We start from the raw sequence: 14369 nt of genomic DNA on the forward strand, positions 1-14369 counted from the left end.
CTAATTATATTACTAATTGGACTCAACTGATGATTTTATATATATAATATATATATATTATTAGGAGTGTGTTTATGGGAATTTTTCTAGAATTCTAGAACTTCTAGAAGGGCATTTGTGAGGTCAGGCAGTGATGTTGGTGAGAGGGCCTGGCTCGCAGTCTCCGCTCTGATTCATCCCAAAGGTGTTCTATTGGGTTGAGGTCAGCACTCTGTGCAGGCCAGGCAAGTTCCTCCACACCAAACTCGCTCAGCCATGTCTTTATGGACCTTGCTTTGTGCACTGGTGCGCAGTCATGTTGGAACAGGAAGGGGCCATCCTTAAACTGTTCCCACAAAGTTGGGAGCATGAAATTGTCCAAAATGTCTTGGTATGCTGAAGCATTAAGAGTTCCTTTCACTGGAACTAAGGGGCCAAGCCCAACCCCTGAAAAACAACCCCACACCATAATCCAACTCCACCAAACTTTACACTTGGCACAATGCAGTCAGGCAAGTACCGTTCTCCTGGCAACCGCCAAACCCAGACTTGTCCATCGGATTGCCAGACAGAGAAGCGTGATTCGTCACTCCAGAGAACACGTCTCCACTGCTCTAGAGCCCAGTGGTGGCGTGCTTTACACCACTGCATCCGACGCTTTGCATTGCACTTGGTGATGTAAGGCTTGGATGCAGCTGCTCGGCCATGGAAACCCATTCCATGAAGCTCTCTACGCACTGTTCTTGAGCTAATCTGAAGGCCACACAAGTTTGGAGGTCTGTAGCTATTGACTCTGCAGAAAGTTGACAACTTCTGCACACTGTGTGCCTCAGCATGCGCTGACCCCGCTCTGTGATTTTACATGGCCTACCACTTTGTGGCTGAGTTGCTGTTGTTCCCAACTGCTTCCACATTGTTATGATACCACTAACAGTTTTATACACCTGTGGCCATGGAAGTGATTGGAAGTGATTATTTATTTATTTATAGAAAAATTCTCAGACGCCACTGCTTTGGCTCTGAGGGACCGATATAGTATAGTTAGTGACAGCCCTAGATTAGTTAAAACGTTTCAAAATGCACCTGCATTGTTTTGCATTTTGTGACTTTCAGTCAAATAAGACTATTTTTCCAGTCCTATATTTCGTCATTAAAGATTTCTTAAAAATACTTTTAAAATAACGTCTCGTCTTTTGAACCCAATATCGTGCATCGCCTCATCTCGTGAGCTAAGTGTATCATCACACCCCTAGTGTCTAGGCCAAAAACGTGCTTGCACACACCTCGAAGACTACAGCCAACGGCCAACTACCATGTACGTTCTGCGTACAACTCTCTATACCAGCAGGTGGCAGTAGTGTGTATTCAGCATCCAAAAGGGCAAACCATATCTAGGACTGCGGATATACAAACTGAAAACAAAGCAGTGTTTTTCTATCATTTTGAATATGAATCACACTGATGGCTCACCCTCTCCGTCTGTGTGCCATCTTGACTTTCGTCAATTTTATTTTTCTTCCCGTTAATTGGTTCTCTAAGCCGAACAGCCAATCAATGATCTTTCTCTCACCAACGATAAAAAGCAGACTACTGGCAACGGTCTGGAACACACCGCAAAAACTGGGCCAACAGACACTCAACGGCGGCCTAACATTGACCAACCGTCGGCTTTTTTTTTTTTAGTGTTTAGGGTCCTTTTGAACTTTAGGAATTGCACCCCCTAGTGGTTAAAATGGACTAAACTTGCCTATTTTCATTGATCTGTTCATCCTAAAATCATGTTATGACTCTTTTAATAGTGCTTAAATCGCAACATGTCTCCCATTGCTGTGCTTGGTTCTGTAATTGCGACTTGCAGCTATATTTATAGTAATTATGATAATTATACACAATTTGAACAGCTGTAACTTTTTATCTTTATGGTGACAACTCACCAAACTTTGCACTCATGAAGGGTGAGTGGCTATTTTCATGGACTAAGTGTGTAGTTGCATAGCAACTAGTGGTTATATGTGATATTCAAAACCTCAACCCTGTTACCCCGACATTAACTTTTCAGCAATTTCTTTTATTTATGAAGATTTTCAGTTAGGTTCTTTACAGTAGCTACCCGTTGGGTTTGTACTTGAAATTAGTAGCATGATTCATAAAATCCTTATAACCTTTAGCCGTTAGACAGAGATCCTTCACCTCCAGACCCCACTGAAACAGGATTGACCTCAAGAATGAGTCAAGTCGACAGCTGTCATGTAAAGTGAGTTCAGCGCTGTCCCAGGCCTCCCCTGACAGAAGAGTAGTGCATTATCCCTCGCTTTTAACATGGGACGGTTTCCCTACAGTCTGTTTCTACCTATGCCGGTCCTTACGTAAGCGCTATGAGTCAAGCCTCTGAGGAAAGAGGCTTTTCTCAGTCCTGTTGTTGGGACCATGTGGTAATGGATGTCGCTTTGGATAAGGAGTTGTTGTGCTGATGTGTTTAAGACTTTGAAGGAAACTATACTGGGGGAAACTTCCCTCGATTTACTCTATTCCATCACAATCCATTTACATAAAAATGTTTGTAGAAGTCTTAACGTTAATAATACTGAATCTTACTGAATTTGTGGGCTTTAAACCATCTTATCTTTGATTTCCTTTGTCAACCACAGAAGGGGGACAGCAAACCACCAGCTAAGCCTACGCACTGCACCATCTATGTAGCGAAGACCTATCCACCCTGGCAGCACAGCGCCCTCTCTCTGCTGGGCAAACATTACAAGGTATAAACACCCTAATCACACCTCAGTACACTAATATATCAAAGTGTGCAAATTGAGACAATCTTCACATATTTAATAGGGCTGGGTATTGACACAGATTTCAAATTTGTAATTGATTTGATTCTGATTAACTAGCTCTTGATTAGTTTAAAGGGTTAGTTCACCGAGAAATGAAAATTCTGTCATTAATTACTCACCCTCATGTCGTTCCACACCCGTAAGACCTTCGTTCATCTTCGAAAAACAAATTAAGATATTTTTTATAAAATCCAATGGCTCAGTGAGGCATACATTGCCAGCAAGATAATTTACACTTTCAGATGCCCAGAAAGCTACTAAAGACGTATTTAAAACAGTCCATGTGACTACAGTGGTTCAACATTAATATTATAAAGGGACGAGAATAATTTTTGTGCGCCAAAAAAACAAAAATAATGTCTTTTATTCAACAATATCTAGTGATGGGCGATTTCAAAACACTGTTTCATGAAGCTTCGAAGCTTTACAAATCTTTTGTTTCGAATCAGTGGTTCGGAGCGTGTATCAAACTGCCAAAGTCACGCCCCCCAGTGGTGAACCATTGAAATTTCGAAAAACACTTATGACGTAATGAAGCCTCGTTTACTGAAATCACTTGACTTTGGCAGTTTGATACACGCTCCGAACCACTGATTCGAAACAAAAGATTCGTAAAGCTTCAAACACTTAAATAGCCCACGTGTTTCTAGGTTAACTTTAAAGTGAGCGACCATGTAAAGTTGCTACTACTTACATGTTTTATATGATAAGCCATATTTGAGGTCGATGAATGAGCTTTTGAATGTCCTGCCCGATGTACTGTATTTACTACTTAGACCAGCTGTTAATGATCTGTCCATCACAGACTTCCTGTGGAGTTTTTTTTTTTTTTTTTCCCTGCAACTAAGCGACTAATAATTTTTGTCGATTAAGCTTCTTCTCGTCGACTGTTATGGGGCAGCCCTACTAATTAGTCAATGTGTTTATATCAATAAATTTTTATATCAGTAATATAATTTGGTTTTTACTCCAATTCGTTGTTGAAATATAAACATTTAAACAGTGACCGTCATAACTTGTTTTCATGACCGATTTATTTAATCAAACAATAGATGAGACATCACTAAGCGGTTTAATAAGAATTTAATATTTAATACAATGCGTATATTTATCAAAATGCTCCTCTCTATAGTTGTTGTTTTTTTTTTTGTTTTTTTTGGACAATTTAATGGACATTGTCTCTTCTCAGGTAAATGTAATGTTATATGACAAAGTTGGGATTCATCAAATTGATCAAGTGATATTGTCAACACAGCCCTAATATTTAAAATTGTTAAACACTCATTTCAAGATTTCTTGAACAAATAATGTCTTCAAGAGTTGAAAAATATGGATCAATGGAATATTAGGTGTTGCATATGTAATTATTATGCTGTATTGGGATATGCAGTGATTTGAGCATTTCTCTTGTACTATTTTAAATGCCACTGTTGAATTTAGAGGGTTAAATCTTGACTTGAGCAGTGAATCAAATGGCTATTCTGTCCCATTGTCATTTCCAGAGCAACAGTGGAGTTCTGCCTGACAATAAGGTCATCGCCATGGAGCTGGGTGCCATGCCGGAGCTGAAGAAATACATGAAGAGAGTGATGCCCTTTGTAGCCATGATAAAGGTAGAAGAGAAGTTTGGTACTTGAATACAATCATGAAAAAACAGGGTCTTAGATTATTATTGGGTCATTCTGTCAACTCAACCACAGGTTCCTGGCTCAAATTTTCGATTTTGTTAATATTTTTTTCCATAGAAAGACAAACATAAATAGTGATGAAAGCTAAAATATTAAATGTCACAGATGTATATTTACTGAGTAATCCACTATTTTGTAGAAGGATGTCAAAATGACAAGCCAAATTAGAGGGGAGTGAAAAAGACTTTAGAAAAATGGCAGCATCATTATTTTATTTTTACACAGAGATTGGTAGGTCTATTAGTAAAATCTGTTAACTTTAGCAATCATTGTTTTATTATATGCCAACAGTGACAGTTCAAAAATGGCAAAAAGCACTTCTTGTGTTTTTTGTTTCAAGTATGCATGCCTGTTACTCAAGAAGTATTAAAGATATCTTAATATCCTTTTAGATTCTGGTTCTTAACCAACTTTTCTTTTGGTATCTTCATTTTAAAGGCCCTATAAAGTTCAGTCCCATAGATATTGGGACCCCAATGTGATATCCAAATTGTTGAATTTTACCCATTTTCAATGGTTAAGAACCAACTTTTTAAACAGCTGATAGTTATCGTGTTTAAAGAAAAATATCTGAAGAACAAATAACACTGAAACTAGAAATGTATCTTGTTTCCCACTATTAAAACAACTGAATACAACACACCTCTCAAAAGAGTGCCAAAAACAAACATTTTCCAAAGTTTACATGTCTTTAATTCAAGAAGTTCGATTTGTTAGTAGTTTGAAGTTTGATTCATTAAGTATATCTTAATGTCACTTGTTCTTATAAAAAATTTTCTTTTGAAATCTAAATTAAGTCCCTACATGGTTCAGTCTCATAGATATAGGGATGTCATCGCGTAACGTAGTTACGATACTAAGTATTTGAACTCTTGGTAGCCTCAGAAGCTGTTAAAATGAACAAATTCCCTTCTTCCAAATATTCCTTAAACATATTATATATCTTATAGATTCTTATAAATACACTTTTGAGAGCAAGTTAATGTGCCTCAACTTAACCATTATGAGTAGATTTTTGGTATTAAGAGTTATGTTTTTTGCAATTTTTTTGATAGAGGGAAACAAGATGCATTTCTAGTTTAAACATTACTTATTCTTCAGTCGTTCCTCTTTAAGTGCAATAAGTATCAGATGTGTGCGAAGTGAACCACATTTGGCTTTCGATCACTGAAAATGGGTAAAATTCAACAATTTGAACATGGAGCTGCATTGAGATCCCCATATCTATGGGACTGAACTATATAGGGCCTTGAAAATTAAGATTTCAAAAGGAAAGTTTCTAAAGAATGAGAATCTAGAAGGATATTAAGATATCTTGAATATTTTTAGAGTTACAGGCATGCAAACTTTGGAAAAGGAATATTTATGGCACTCAGACAGGTATGTTCTACGCAATTGAGTCGATAGAAAAACACGAGATACATTCCGGGTTTCAACATTATTTGATCATCAGATATTCCTCTTTAAGAGAAAAAGTATCAGCTGAATGCGAAGTGACCCACATTTGGTTTTTGACCACTGGTAAATTGTACACATTTTCAATCTCCATATCTCTGGGATTGCACAATCGAGGGCTATATATATATATATATTTTTTTTTTTTTTTTGCTGTTAAATACATGCTAGTTAATATAAAGTTCCTAGTTAATAATAAATTATCCATAATATTATAGAACCAAATGTGTCATGATATGCATTAAAATTGTTCCGGTTTCTGTTTTTCTGTGTTTCCAGGACAGCCTAGAGAAAAATGGGCCCAGGGTTCTTGATCTAGAGCTGGAGTTTGACGAGCGTGCCGTCCTACTGGAGAACATCGTTTATTTGACTAATTCACTTGAGGTAATAGCGCACGATTGCTTAAGCAAACTAAATGTCCTGTTTCTACAAAACCAAAGGTTAGAAATCAAGAAAGACCCTCACTTTTAAGCAATTAAAGACAACATAAAATCCATATTAACTTAATGTGTGGCTTAATTAATGTCTTTCTTAATTATTATTAATGTCTTTATTAATTAGGTCTTATTGTATGTCTCATCAGTGCACAATACTCCAAAAAAAAAAAAAAAAAAAAATCAAAATATTTTCTGCCTCTCAAACAACTTTTCATTTCTGCTGATGTAATCAAGGCCATGTGGGCGGGGCAATAATATTATCCAATAATTACAGTCCAGAAAGTTCCTGGTGAATAAAAACAAGCCCCACCTTACCTAATTTCCTTTTTGAATATTGTTTTTTTCTCTAAAAATGCATTGCAGAGGTTTTTTTTTTTTTTTTTTCAAATTTTCACCACTTTCCTTTTGTGAAAACAAACCAAACCAGTGTTGAATGCAGTAAGCACTATTATTAGTTGACTTTAGGTCTGATCTCATTGGTTATCACTGACAGAAACAAGTAACAATGTCGTTCTTTCTCTCTAACCCCTCTTTCCCTCTCCATCTCCTCCATCAGTTGGATCAGATAGACGTTGTATTCGCCTCTGAAGCGGATGACAAAGTAAAGGAGGACTGTTGCCCTGGGAAACCGTTCTGTATCTTCAGATCTGAGGTGATGATGAGAGCCCACTGAGGCCCTGTCATAGCTGCTGCACAAAAGCCTCCCATCTATTGTTTCTCTCTCTCTCTCTCTCTCTTTTAATGGTTGTTCTGGCCTGTGCTACATGCAGCTAGAGACAGGCTAATTTTAGAAGCATGCTGTGCATTGGTAATGCTTCTTAGATTCAGCTCACTATGGTGTAGTGTACAGCCAGGCTTTTGGTTGGCTTTGAGTTGTTTTCTGAAATGCAGTGCTGACACATTTTTAGAATTATTTGAATAATTGAAATAAATAATATTTCACCACCAATATTTAATATCACCACCACCAATATTTTCACCATATTTCCGTGTGTAAATATATATATAAACCTTTATTTTGGATGCGAATAATCGTGATTAATCATTTGACAGCACTTTGATTAAACTTTTGATAATTTGATTAAAAATGTAATTTATTCATGTGATGACAGCTGAATTTTCAGCATCATTACACAAGTCATCAGTGTCACATGATTCTTCAGAAATCATTCTAATATGCTGATTTTGTTTACATTTCTTCTTATTATTATTATCAAGTATATCATGTTTTTAAAAGTGAACTGAAAATAGATGTGGTATGAGGTTTGTGGAATCTTGTATATGAGGCAGAAAGTGCCATATAAACATAATCTGTATAATGTAGCATCCATAAATACATCATCATCAACTGTGACCTCTGTTTCTCCCATAGCCTGGAGTGTTAGTCTCACTGGTGAACCCTCAGCCAGCCAACGGTCTGTTCTCCACCAAGATAGACATCCGACAGGGAGACAGCAAAGACAGCATTATCCGGAGATTATCCCGTGTCAACAGAGCCATCAAGGGTAAAGCTTACTTTCATTTATTTTAGCAAGGGTTTTAATGAAACTATTAAGATATTCAAGTCAATAAGCCACAAGCAACATTTTAAGTATCCAAATACTGCAAGGCCACATTATGCTACGGTGAACGTGATTTCACCAAGTACGACATGTCCCTGGATCAACATCTTTGTTGATCCTGGAACAACATTTCAATCAACCAGTCAGATTCGAGGGACAAGTTTACAGTTCGTGTCTAAGTAAGTTTTGGCTTACAACCAGGGTTAGGTGCTTCTACATCAGTGTTATTTACCAGTCATTTAGGGATAACTTATGGGTAGGGTTAGGTTTAAGGGTATGGATAGGACTACATTTTTTATACAGGAATGTTGTTCCAGCATCAACTAAATATGTTAACCCAGGAGCATGTCTTACTTGGCAAAATCACGGTGACCGTATGCTACATTGCTGTTAATATTGCCATTGGTTTTTAATAACGCTGATGTAAAAATTGCAGATTTATCCAAAGTGAAGCTGATGCGTTTTGAGGACCCTCTGCTCGGACCCCGGAGAATCCCAGTTTTGGGGAAGGAAGAGGAGGGTAAACTGCCCATCTCAAACAGCTCAGTCTTCCACATCAACCTGCAAGAAAACAAAGTTCATATGAGCGATAACGGCCTGAAAATGGACATTGGGGACACTTTAATCTACCTGGTCTAGTGACATCTGAAACTGTCTTTTTTTTTTTCTTGTTTGACTATCTGATATACATCTATAAACAATATTCGTTTTCTAGCTTTTTAAGTAGTAAAAGACCAAGAGGATCTGTACGCTCAATTCATACTTATTCTGACTACTTCCATTGGAAATCAATGCAGTTGAAAATGCATTGGAAATTCATGTCATACTTTGAAGTCCCTGCATATGACATTTGAAGGTATTATTGTACTTTCATAATGTTTGTATTCCTGTCTGTTTTCATCTAGTTTTTACATCCATCCTGTATTTTAAATTATGTTTGCATATGTCAGCCGCAATAGTCCAATATAGGGCGTCTGAAAAGACATATTCAGGCCAATAAGTTGTGAACAAACTCTTTTCACTGTAAAAGAAAGCACAGTTTTCTCTTCCTTGTCTCCCCATCAAATTATATGTATTCAGTTAAAAAATATGAATAAATAGATGCAAATACAATTTACATTTGTTGAATGTCTCTGAATACAAATGCCACCTCAAGCATGTCTTCAAGTGGCGTGTCCCTGTTAATCACCATTACATTTTAATGGTTTATATAGAGAAAAATAAATACTACCTATATTTGGTTTGACCTATATTGGAGTTTTTCCGTCACTTTTTTTTTTTTTTTAACTTTTTTCTAAAATGCACTTTTTGATAAAATCTAAAATGTTTCTTTGTTCCTGCACTTTCTATTCCACCCTTTTTATTGTGACATTTCTTCCTTTAAAAATAATGTTTTGATCTTTCTGACAAGATTTGTGGCAGTGACATCATCAAAGACTTTTTGATGACATTTACACTTCTATTGGCCCTATCAAGCTCAATACATATGAACCATTACTCAGTGTATCATTACAACTTTGTTATGGAAGAAAAATTACAGCAATTATTTTTCTATGTTTTGGAGTGCTGTGATGTAATGATACACTACCGTTCAAAAGTTTGGGGTCGGTACGTTTTTTTTTTTTTTTGTTTGTTTGTTTTTAAATAATACTTTTATTCAGCAAGGACACATTAATTTGATCAAAAGTGACTGTAAAGACATTTATAATGTAACAAAGTTCTAGTAAGTAAAATGTGTTCTTTTGACATTTCTATCCACAAATAATACTTAAAAAAATGTGCATCACTTTTTTTTTTAAGTACGGACGCCTCCAAGTCAGCAAAAAATGCCTAGGAATTATGTCAGTCTTCCTGGCCTTCAAAGCCTTCCAGCCGTAGCTGAAGGAGCACCACGTCCTGGTCTGAACACACAAAAAATGACAGTGGTGGCCTTCATAAATCACCAGGGGGGACTCAGGTCATGCCTGCTGAACAGGCTGGTGAGTTGCCTCCTCCTATGGGCTCAGCACAACCTCTGTTCAGTGAAAGCGGTGCATATGCCTGGCTCTCTGAACAAGGGAGCGAACATGCTGTCCTGGAAATGGAGGAAATGGAGACTCCACCCCCGGTTCAGATGATATGGACTATCTTCGGTGAGCAGAAGTAGACCTCTTTGCCTCAAAGGAGAACTTTGTTGTAAGAAAAATTACAGCAATCCTTTTTCTATGTTTTGGAGTGCAGTGATGTAATGATACACTACCGTTCAAAAGTTTGGGGTCGGTAAGTTTTTTTTTTGTTTGTTTGTTTCTTTTTAAATAATACTTTTATTCAGCAAGGACACATTAATTCAATCAAAAGTGACTGTAAAGACATTTATAATGTAACAAAGTTCTAGTAAGTAAAATGTGTTCTTTTGACATTTCTATCCACAAAGAATACTTAAAATGTGCATCACATTTTCCAACTGTTTTTAACATTAACATATGGCTGTATTTCAGTGTTAATATTGACAGCAAATTTTGATTTAGTTTTAGTAACAGACTTTTGACTAAAATGCCATTTAGTTTTAGTCATCTGAATAGTTTGTTTTAGTTGACTAAATCTCATAAGATTTTAGTCGACCAAAATCTAATGGGTTTAGTTAAATTGTAATGCATCAATTAAGCATTTCTCTAAAATTTCCAAACTTATTATATACTTCTGGAGAAAACATCTATTAACCTGTTAATATGAATGATATTAGGGTTTGAACGTCCAATACAGACACAGATTTAACTGCTGTGAACATGTCTTTATCTTAAAATTAAATAAAACCATTTCTCAAAGAAACAAGAACAAGGTCTTTTCAATTAATGATATATGCATTCTTTATAACATGCAATATAACATTCTTCTCTTTCAAGCAGACATATTTATTTGTATAAAATAAATATAGATTAATCCTTATTAAGCTATTTATGTTATTCAGTCAAGAACATTAAGTGATTTTCTCTCTTTCTTTTGTTATTTGATTAACATTAATGACGGACATCAGCAGGTTTATTACTGTCACTTTAAGACCAAATGTACAGATCAAATACACTGATACGCATCCAATATTTTCTCTTAAGACATAACAGACTGTTTACGTGAATATTCCCCAAAACTGACATTTTGAGATAACTTTGTGTATTTGTCCATTCAAGTGCAAAAATATGTAAAAGAGAGCTCAATTCAGTACTTGCACGCTGTCTGAGAAGCACCTTTCTGAGTGTGCACAGAAAACCGGACTGAATTGAGCTCTCTTTTGCATCGTCACGCTTTTTCACATTTAAGTCTGCTCTTCTCTTTTTCCCCAGATGTTTACATTTTTGAACGTTTTATGAGACATGCAGCAAGTGTATGCCAACTTGTGTCCAACTGGGTAGATCAGCATGTTACAATTCAAATGTGCATATCTACCATGCAGGACATCAGTTCTGACTGGGTCTCTTACCAAATCGTTACTCCCTAACATTTTTGGCTTGTTTATATTTGTTGATGCAAATCTCAATAGATTTTTGTCATAGTTTTTTTATTCTAAACTGTTTTTTATTTAGTTCTCATTTTTGTCAAGGAAAAAATGTCGTTGACAAAAATTATGCCGAAAATTATTCGTCAACGAAATTAACACTGGAGCATTTACACTGGCACAAAAAAACCTATTTTTTACTCACATCTGACAGATCGGAATTCGTTGCACACATGTAAACACAAAAAATCGGCACAAGATCTGATTCCTTTTTGATACGGTTTACTCGCATTGCGTCAGTTTCTGACGCTTAGGTCAGAGTTTGGGAAAACTCAGTTTCTACGAATGCTGAAGCCTGATTGGATCATGTCTGTGCACCTTCACAGACAAATGGTATTTCAGCCCACCAAAACAGGCAGGGCCGACTGCCTATATAAGTCATCAGAATCTTTCTCCTTCAAGCGTGAAGATCATCTCCTCACTGACTCAGAAAAAGACAAGAAAAGAAGCCTTCCTGCTCATCGTGAGAAGCCACAGCAGTGGATTAACGATGCTTAAACAACTGCAGCTGACTCAAGCTTCTCCCCTGCGGCCATCTGCCGACCTAATAAGAGTAAATTTCATTCTAAAAAGAACAAATTGAACAGTATTTGTTGCAAAAAGGCTCATGCAGGGCTCCCTCGGACGAGCAACGCATGCCTGGGCCACACCTCACTGCGAGAGCATGAGTCTCACCTCTCTGCGTTCGCAAATAGCTTTCTTTAAAGCAAGCGATTCCGCTCCTCACACTCCCCTGTTTTCTTCCCCTCTAGAGCCGATATGGAAGAAATAGTGAAGCCACAGATCCGAACATTCGGTCTGCAATAAGCTCATGCTGGCCCAGATCCCACGTGCCTCACTCTTCACATAGCGAGAGGATACCCCAGTGCTCTTCACCCATGATTACCAACGCCCCTCATCTGGTGCGAGCGGCTTGGTCTCTTTCGGTGGATCTGAGGCAGATTTTGATGGCACCAAATCACTGGCCACTTCTGATGAGAAAGTTCCTCAAAACGTTCCAGAAGCTGCTGGGCCTCATGGCAGCAGCCTCCTCAGCAGTTTCTCTAGGCCTACTATATATGCGGCCACTCCAATACTGGCTAAAAGCCCACTTCCCACCCCGCGCATAGCTTTTGGGATGCCTCAATCTCAGGGTGACCCACAGCCTGCATATGCCTGTCTCTCTGAACAAGGGAGCAAACATGCTGTCCTGGAAATGGAGGGAATGGAGACTCCACCCCTGGTTCAGATGATTTGGAGTATCTTCGGCGAGCAGAAGTAGACCCCTTTGCCTCAAACGAGAACTCCCACTGCTCAATGTTTTTCTCAAAGGAACAGGATGCAATGGCCCACGAGTGGCCCCGCTCATGCCTGTATGCCTTCTCTCCTGTAGCACTGCTCCCTCAGGTCATCAGCCAAATCAGGGAGGAAAGATGCTCAGCCCTGCCAGTGGCACTGCTCATGCAGAACCAATGTTGTTTCCCAGGGATGGTGCAGCTGCTGGCAACAGCCCCTTGGGCGTCCCTAACCCGAGTTGTGGAACCTCTATCTGTGGCCCTTGATGGGAGCCTTCACGTCTCTCCCAGAGTGTCATGAACACTGTCTCTAAGGTGAGGGCACCCTCTGCTAGGCGCCAACATGCCCTTAAGTGGTTTTTCTTTTCCAACTGGTGCTCAGTCCGGTTCCTTTGGGGAGCTAGAAGACTGAATCCGCCTCACCCTCTTATACGGTTTCGTCCTGGGATCTGTCCACAGTCCTTAGGGCACTTCGAGACCCTCTATTTGAGCCACTTCTTATGGCCGAACTCCGACCCCTTTCACTTAAAACTCCCCAGCATCAGCCTTAGCCTTAGCATCTGCAACCTGCAGAGCTTTCAGTGAACCTTGCCTTGAGTTTGGACCCAATGAGAGTAAAGTCGTCCTTAAACCAAGGCGAGGCTACGTACCAATCAGAGCTCAGGTCATAACGCTCTCTGGTGTTCCTGCTTCTGAGTATGATAAGTCATTACATCTACTCTGCCCGGTCTGGGCCCTCAGAGTATTTACTGAGTGCTCTAGCCAGTTCCGGCAGCATGGCTCTATTGGATTGACGCAATGCGAGTGAACCATATGGAAAGGGACTGTTCCGGTTACTAACGTAATCTTGGTTCCCTGAGATAACAGGAATAAGCATTGCGTAGCTGGCCGTGCTACTACACTCACACACAAGTTGATGCTTGCTGCTCCTCAGTCAAGCAGTCAAACTTATATAGGCAGTCGGCCCTGCCCGTTTTGGTGGGCTGAAATGCCATTTGTCTGTGCAGGTGCACAGATGTGATCCAATCAGGCTTCAGTATTTGGAGAAACAGAGTTTCCCCAAAGCGTCAGCAACTGACACAATGCTTGTTCCCATTATTTCAGGAAACCCGAGGTTAAGTTAGCAACCGAAAGATGCTTTTTCACATCTGTTCTGAGAAATGTGGCTTTAAATCAGATTCATATCCAATATCTGCACATCTGACCTACGTCTAAACACATACAGTTGCAAGAAAAAGTATGTGAACCACTTGCAGAATCTGTAAAAATTTTAATAATTTTAACAAAATAAGGGAGATAATACAAAATGCATGTTATTTTTTATTTAGTACTATCCTGAGTGAGATATACACAAGACAAAAAAAAATAGCTGTATTTATTCAATCTACAATTGTTTTTTTGTTTTTTGTTTTTTTTTGTTCATGAGTCCCTTGTTTGTCCTGAGCAGTTAAACTGAGCTCTTCAGAAAAAATCTCCAGGTCCTGCAGATTCTTCAGTTTTCCAAAATGTTTTGCATATTTGAACCCTTTACAGCAGTGACTGAATGATTTTGAAATCCGTCTTTTCACACTGAGGACAACTGAAGGACTCAAACACAACTTTTAAAAA

At 38.3% G+C, this 14369-nt stretch overlaps 1 protein-coding gene and 1 long non-coding RNA gene across 2 annotated transcripts in view; one reads left to right on the forward strand and one right to left on the reverse strand.

Moving 5' to 3' along the window:
- Positions 1-9075, forward strand: part of lars1b (leucyl-tRNA synthetase 1b) — a 32217-nt gene extending 23142 nt beyond the window's left edge. Inside the window, exons 27-32 of the mRNA XM_051878506.1 lie at positions 2628-2738; positions 4319-4429; positions 6239-6343; positions 6953-7048; positions 7769-7901; positions 8395-9075. Coding sequence (XP_051734466.1) covers positions 2628-2738; positions 4319-4429; positions 6239-6343; positions 6953-7048; positions 7769-7901; positions 8395-8597 — 759 coding nt within the window. The 3' untranslated portion in view covers positions 8598-9075. The remainder of the gene's footprint in view (positions 1-2627; positions 2739-4318; positions 4430-6238; positions 6344-6952; positions 7049-7768; positions 7902-8394) is intronic.
- LOC127504128 (uncharacterized) overlaps positions 1-14369 on the reverse strand; it is a 366868-nt gene that overhangs the window by 251939 nt on the left and 100560 nt on the right. The window lies entirely within an intron of this gene.

The sequence above is a fragment of the Ctenopharyngodon idella genome, chromosome 21 (genome assembly GCF_019924925.1).
Source record: "Ctenopharyngodon idella isolate HZGC_01 chromosome 21, HZGC01, whole genome shotgun sequence".
NCBI classification, from domain to species: Eukaryota; Metazoa; Chordata; class Actinopteri; order Cypriniformes; family Xenocyprididae; genus Ctenopharyngodon; species Ctenopharyngodon idella.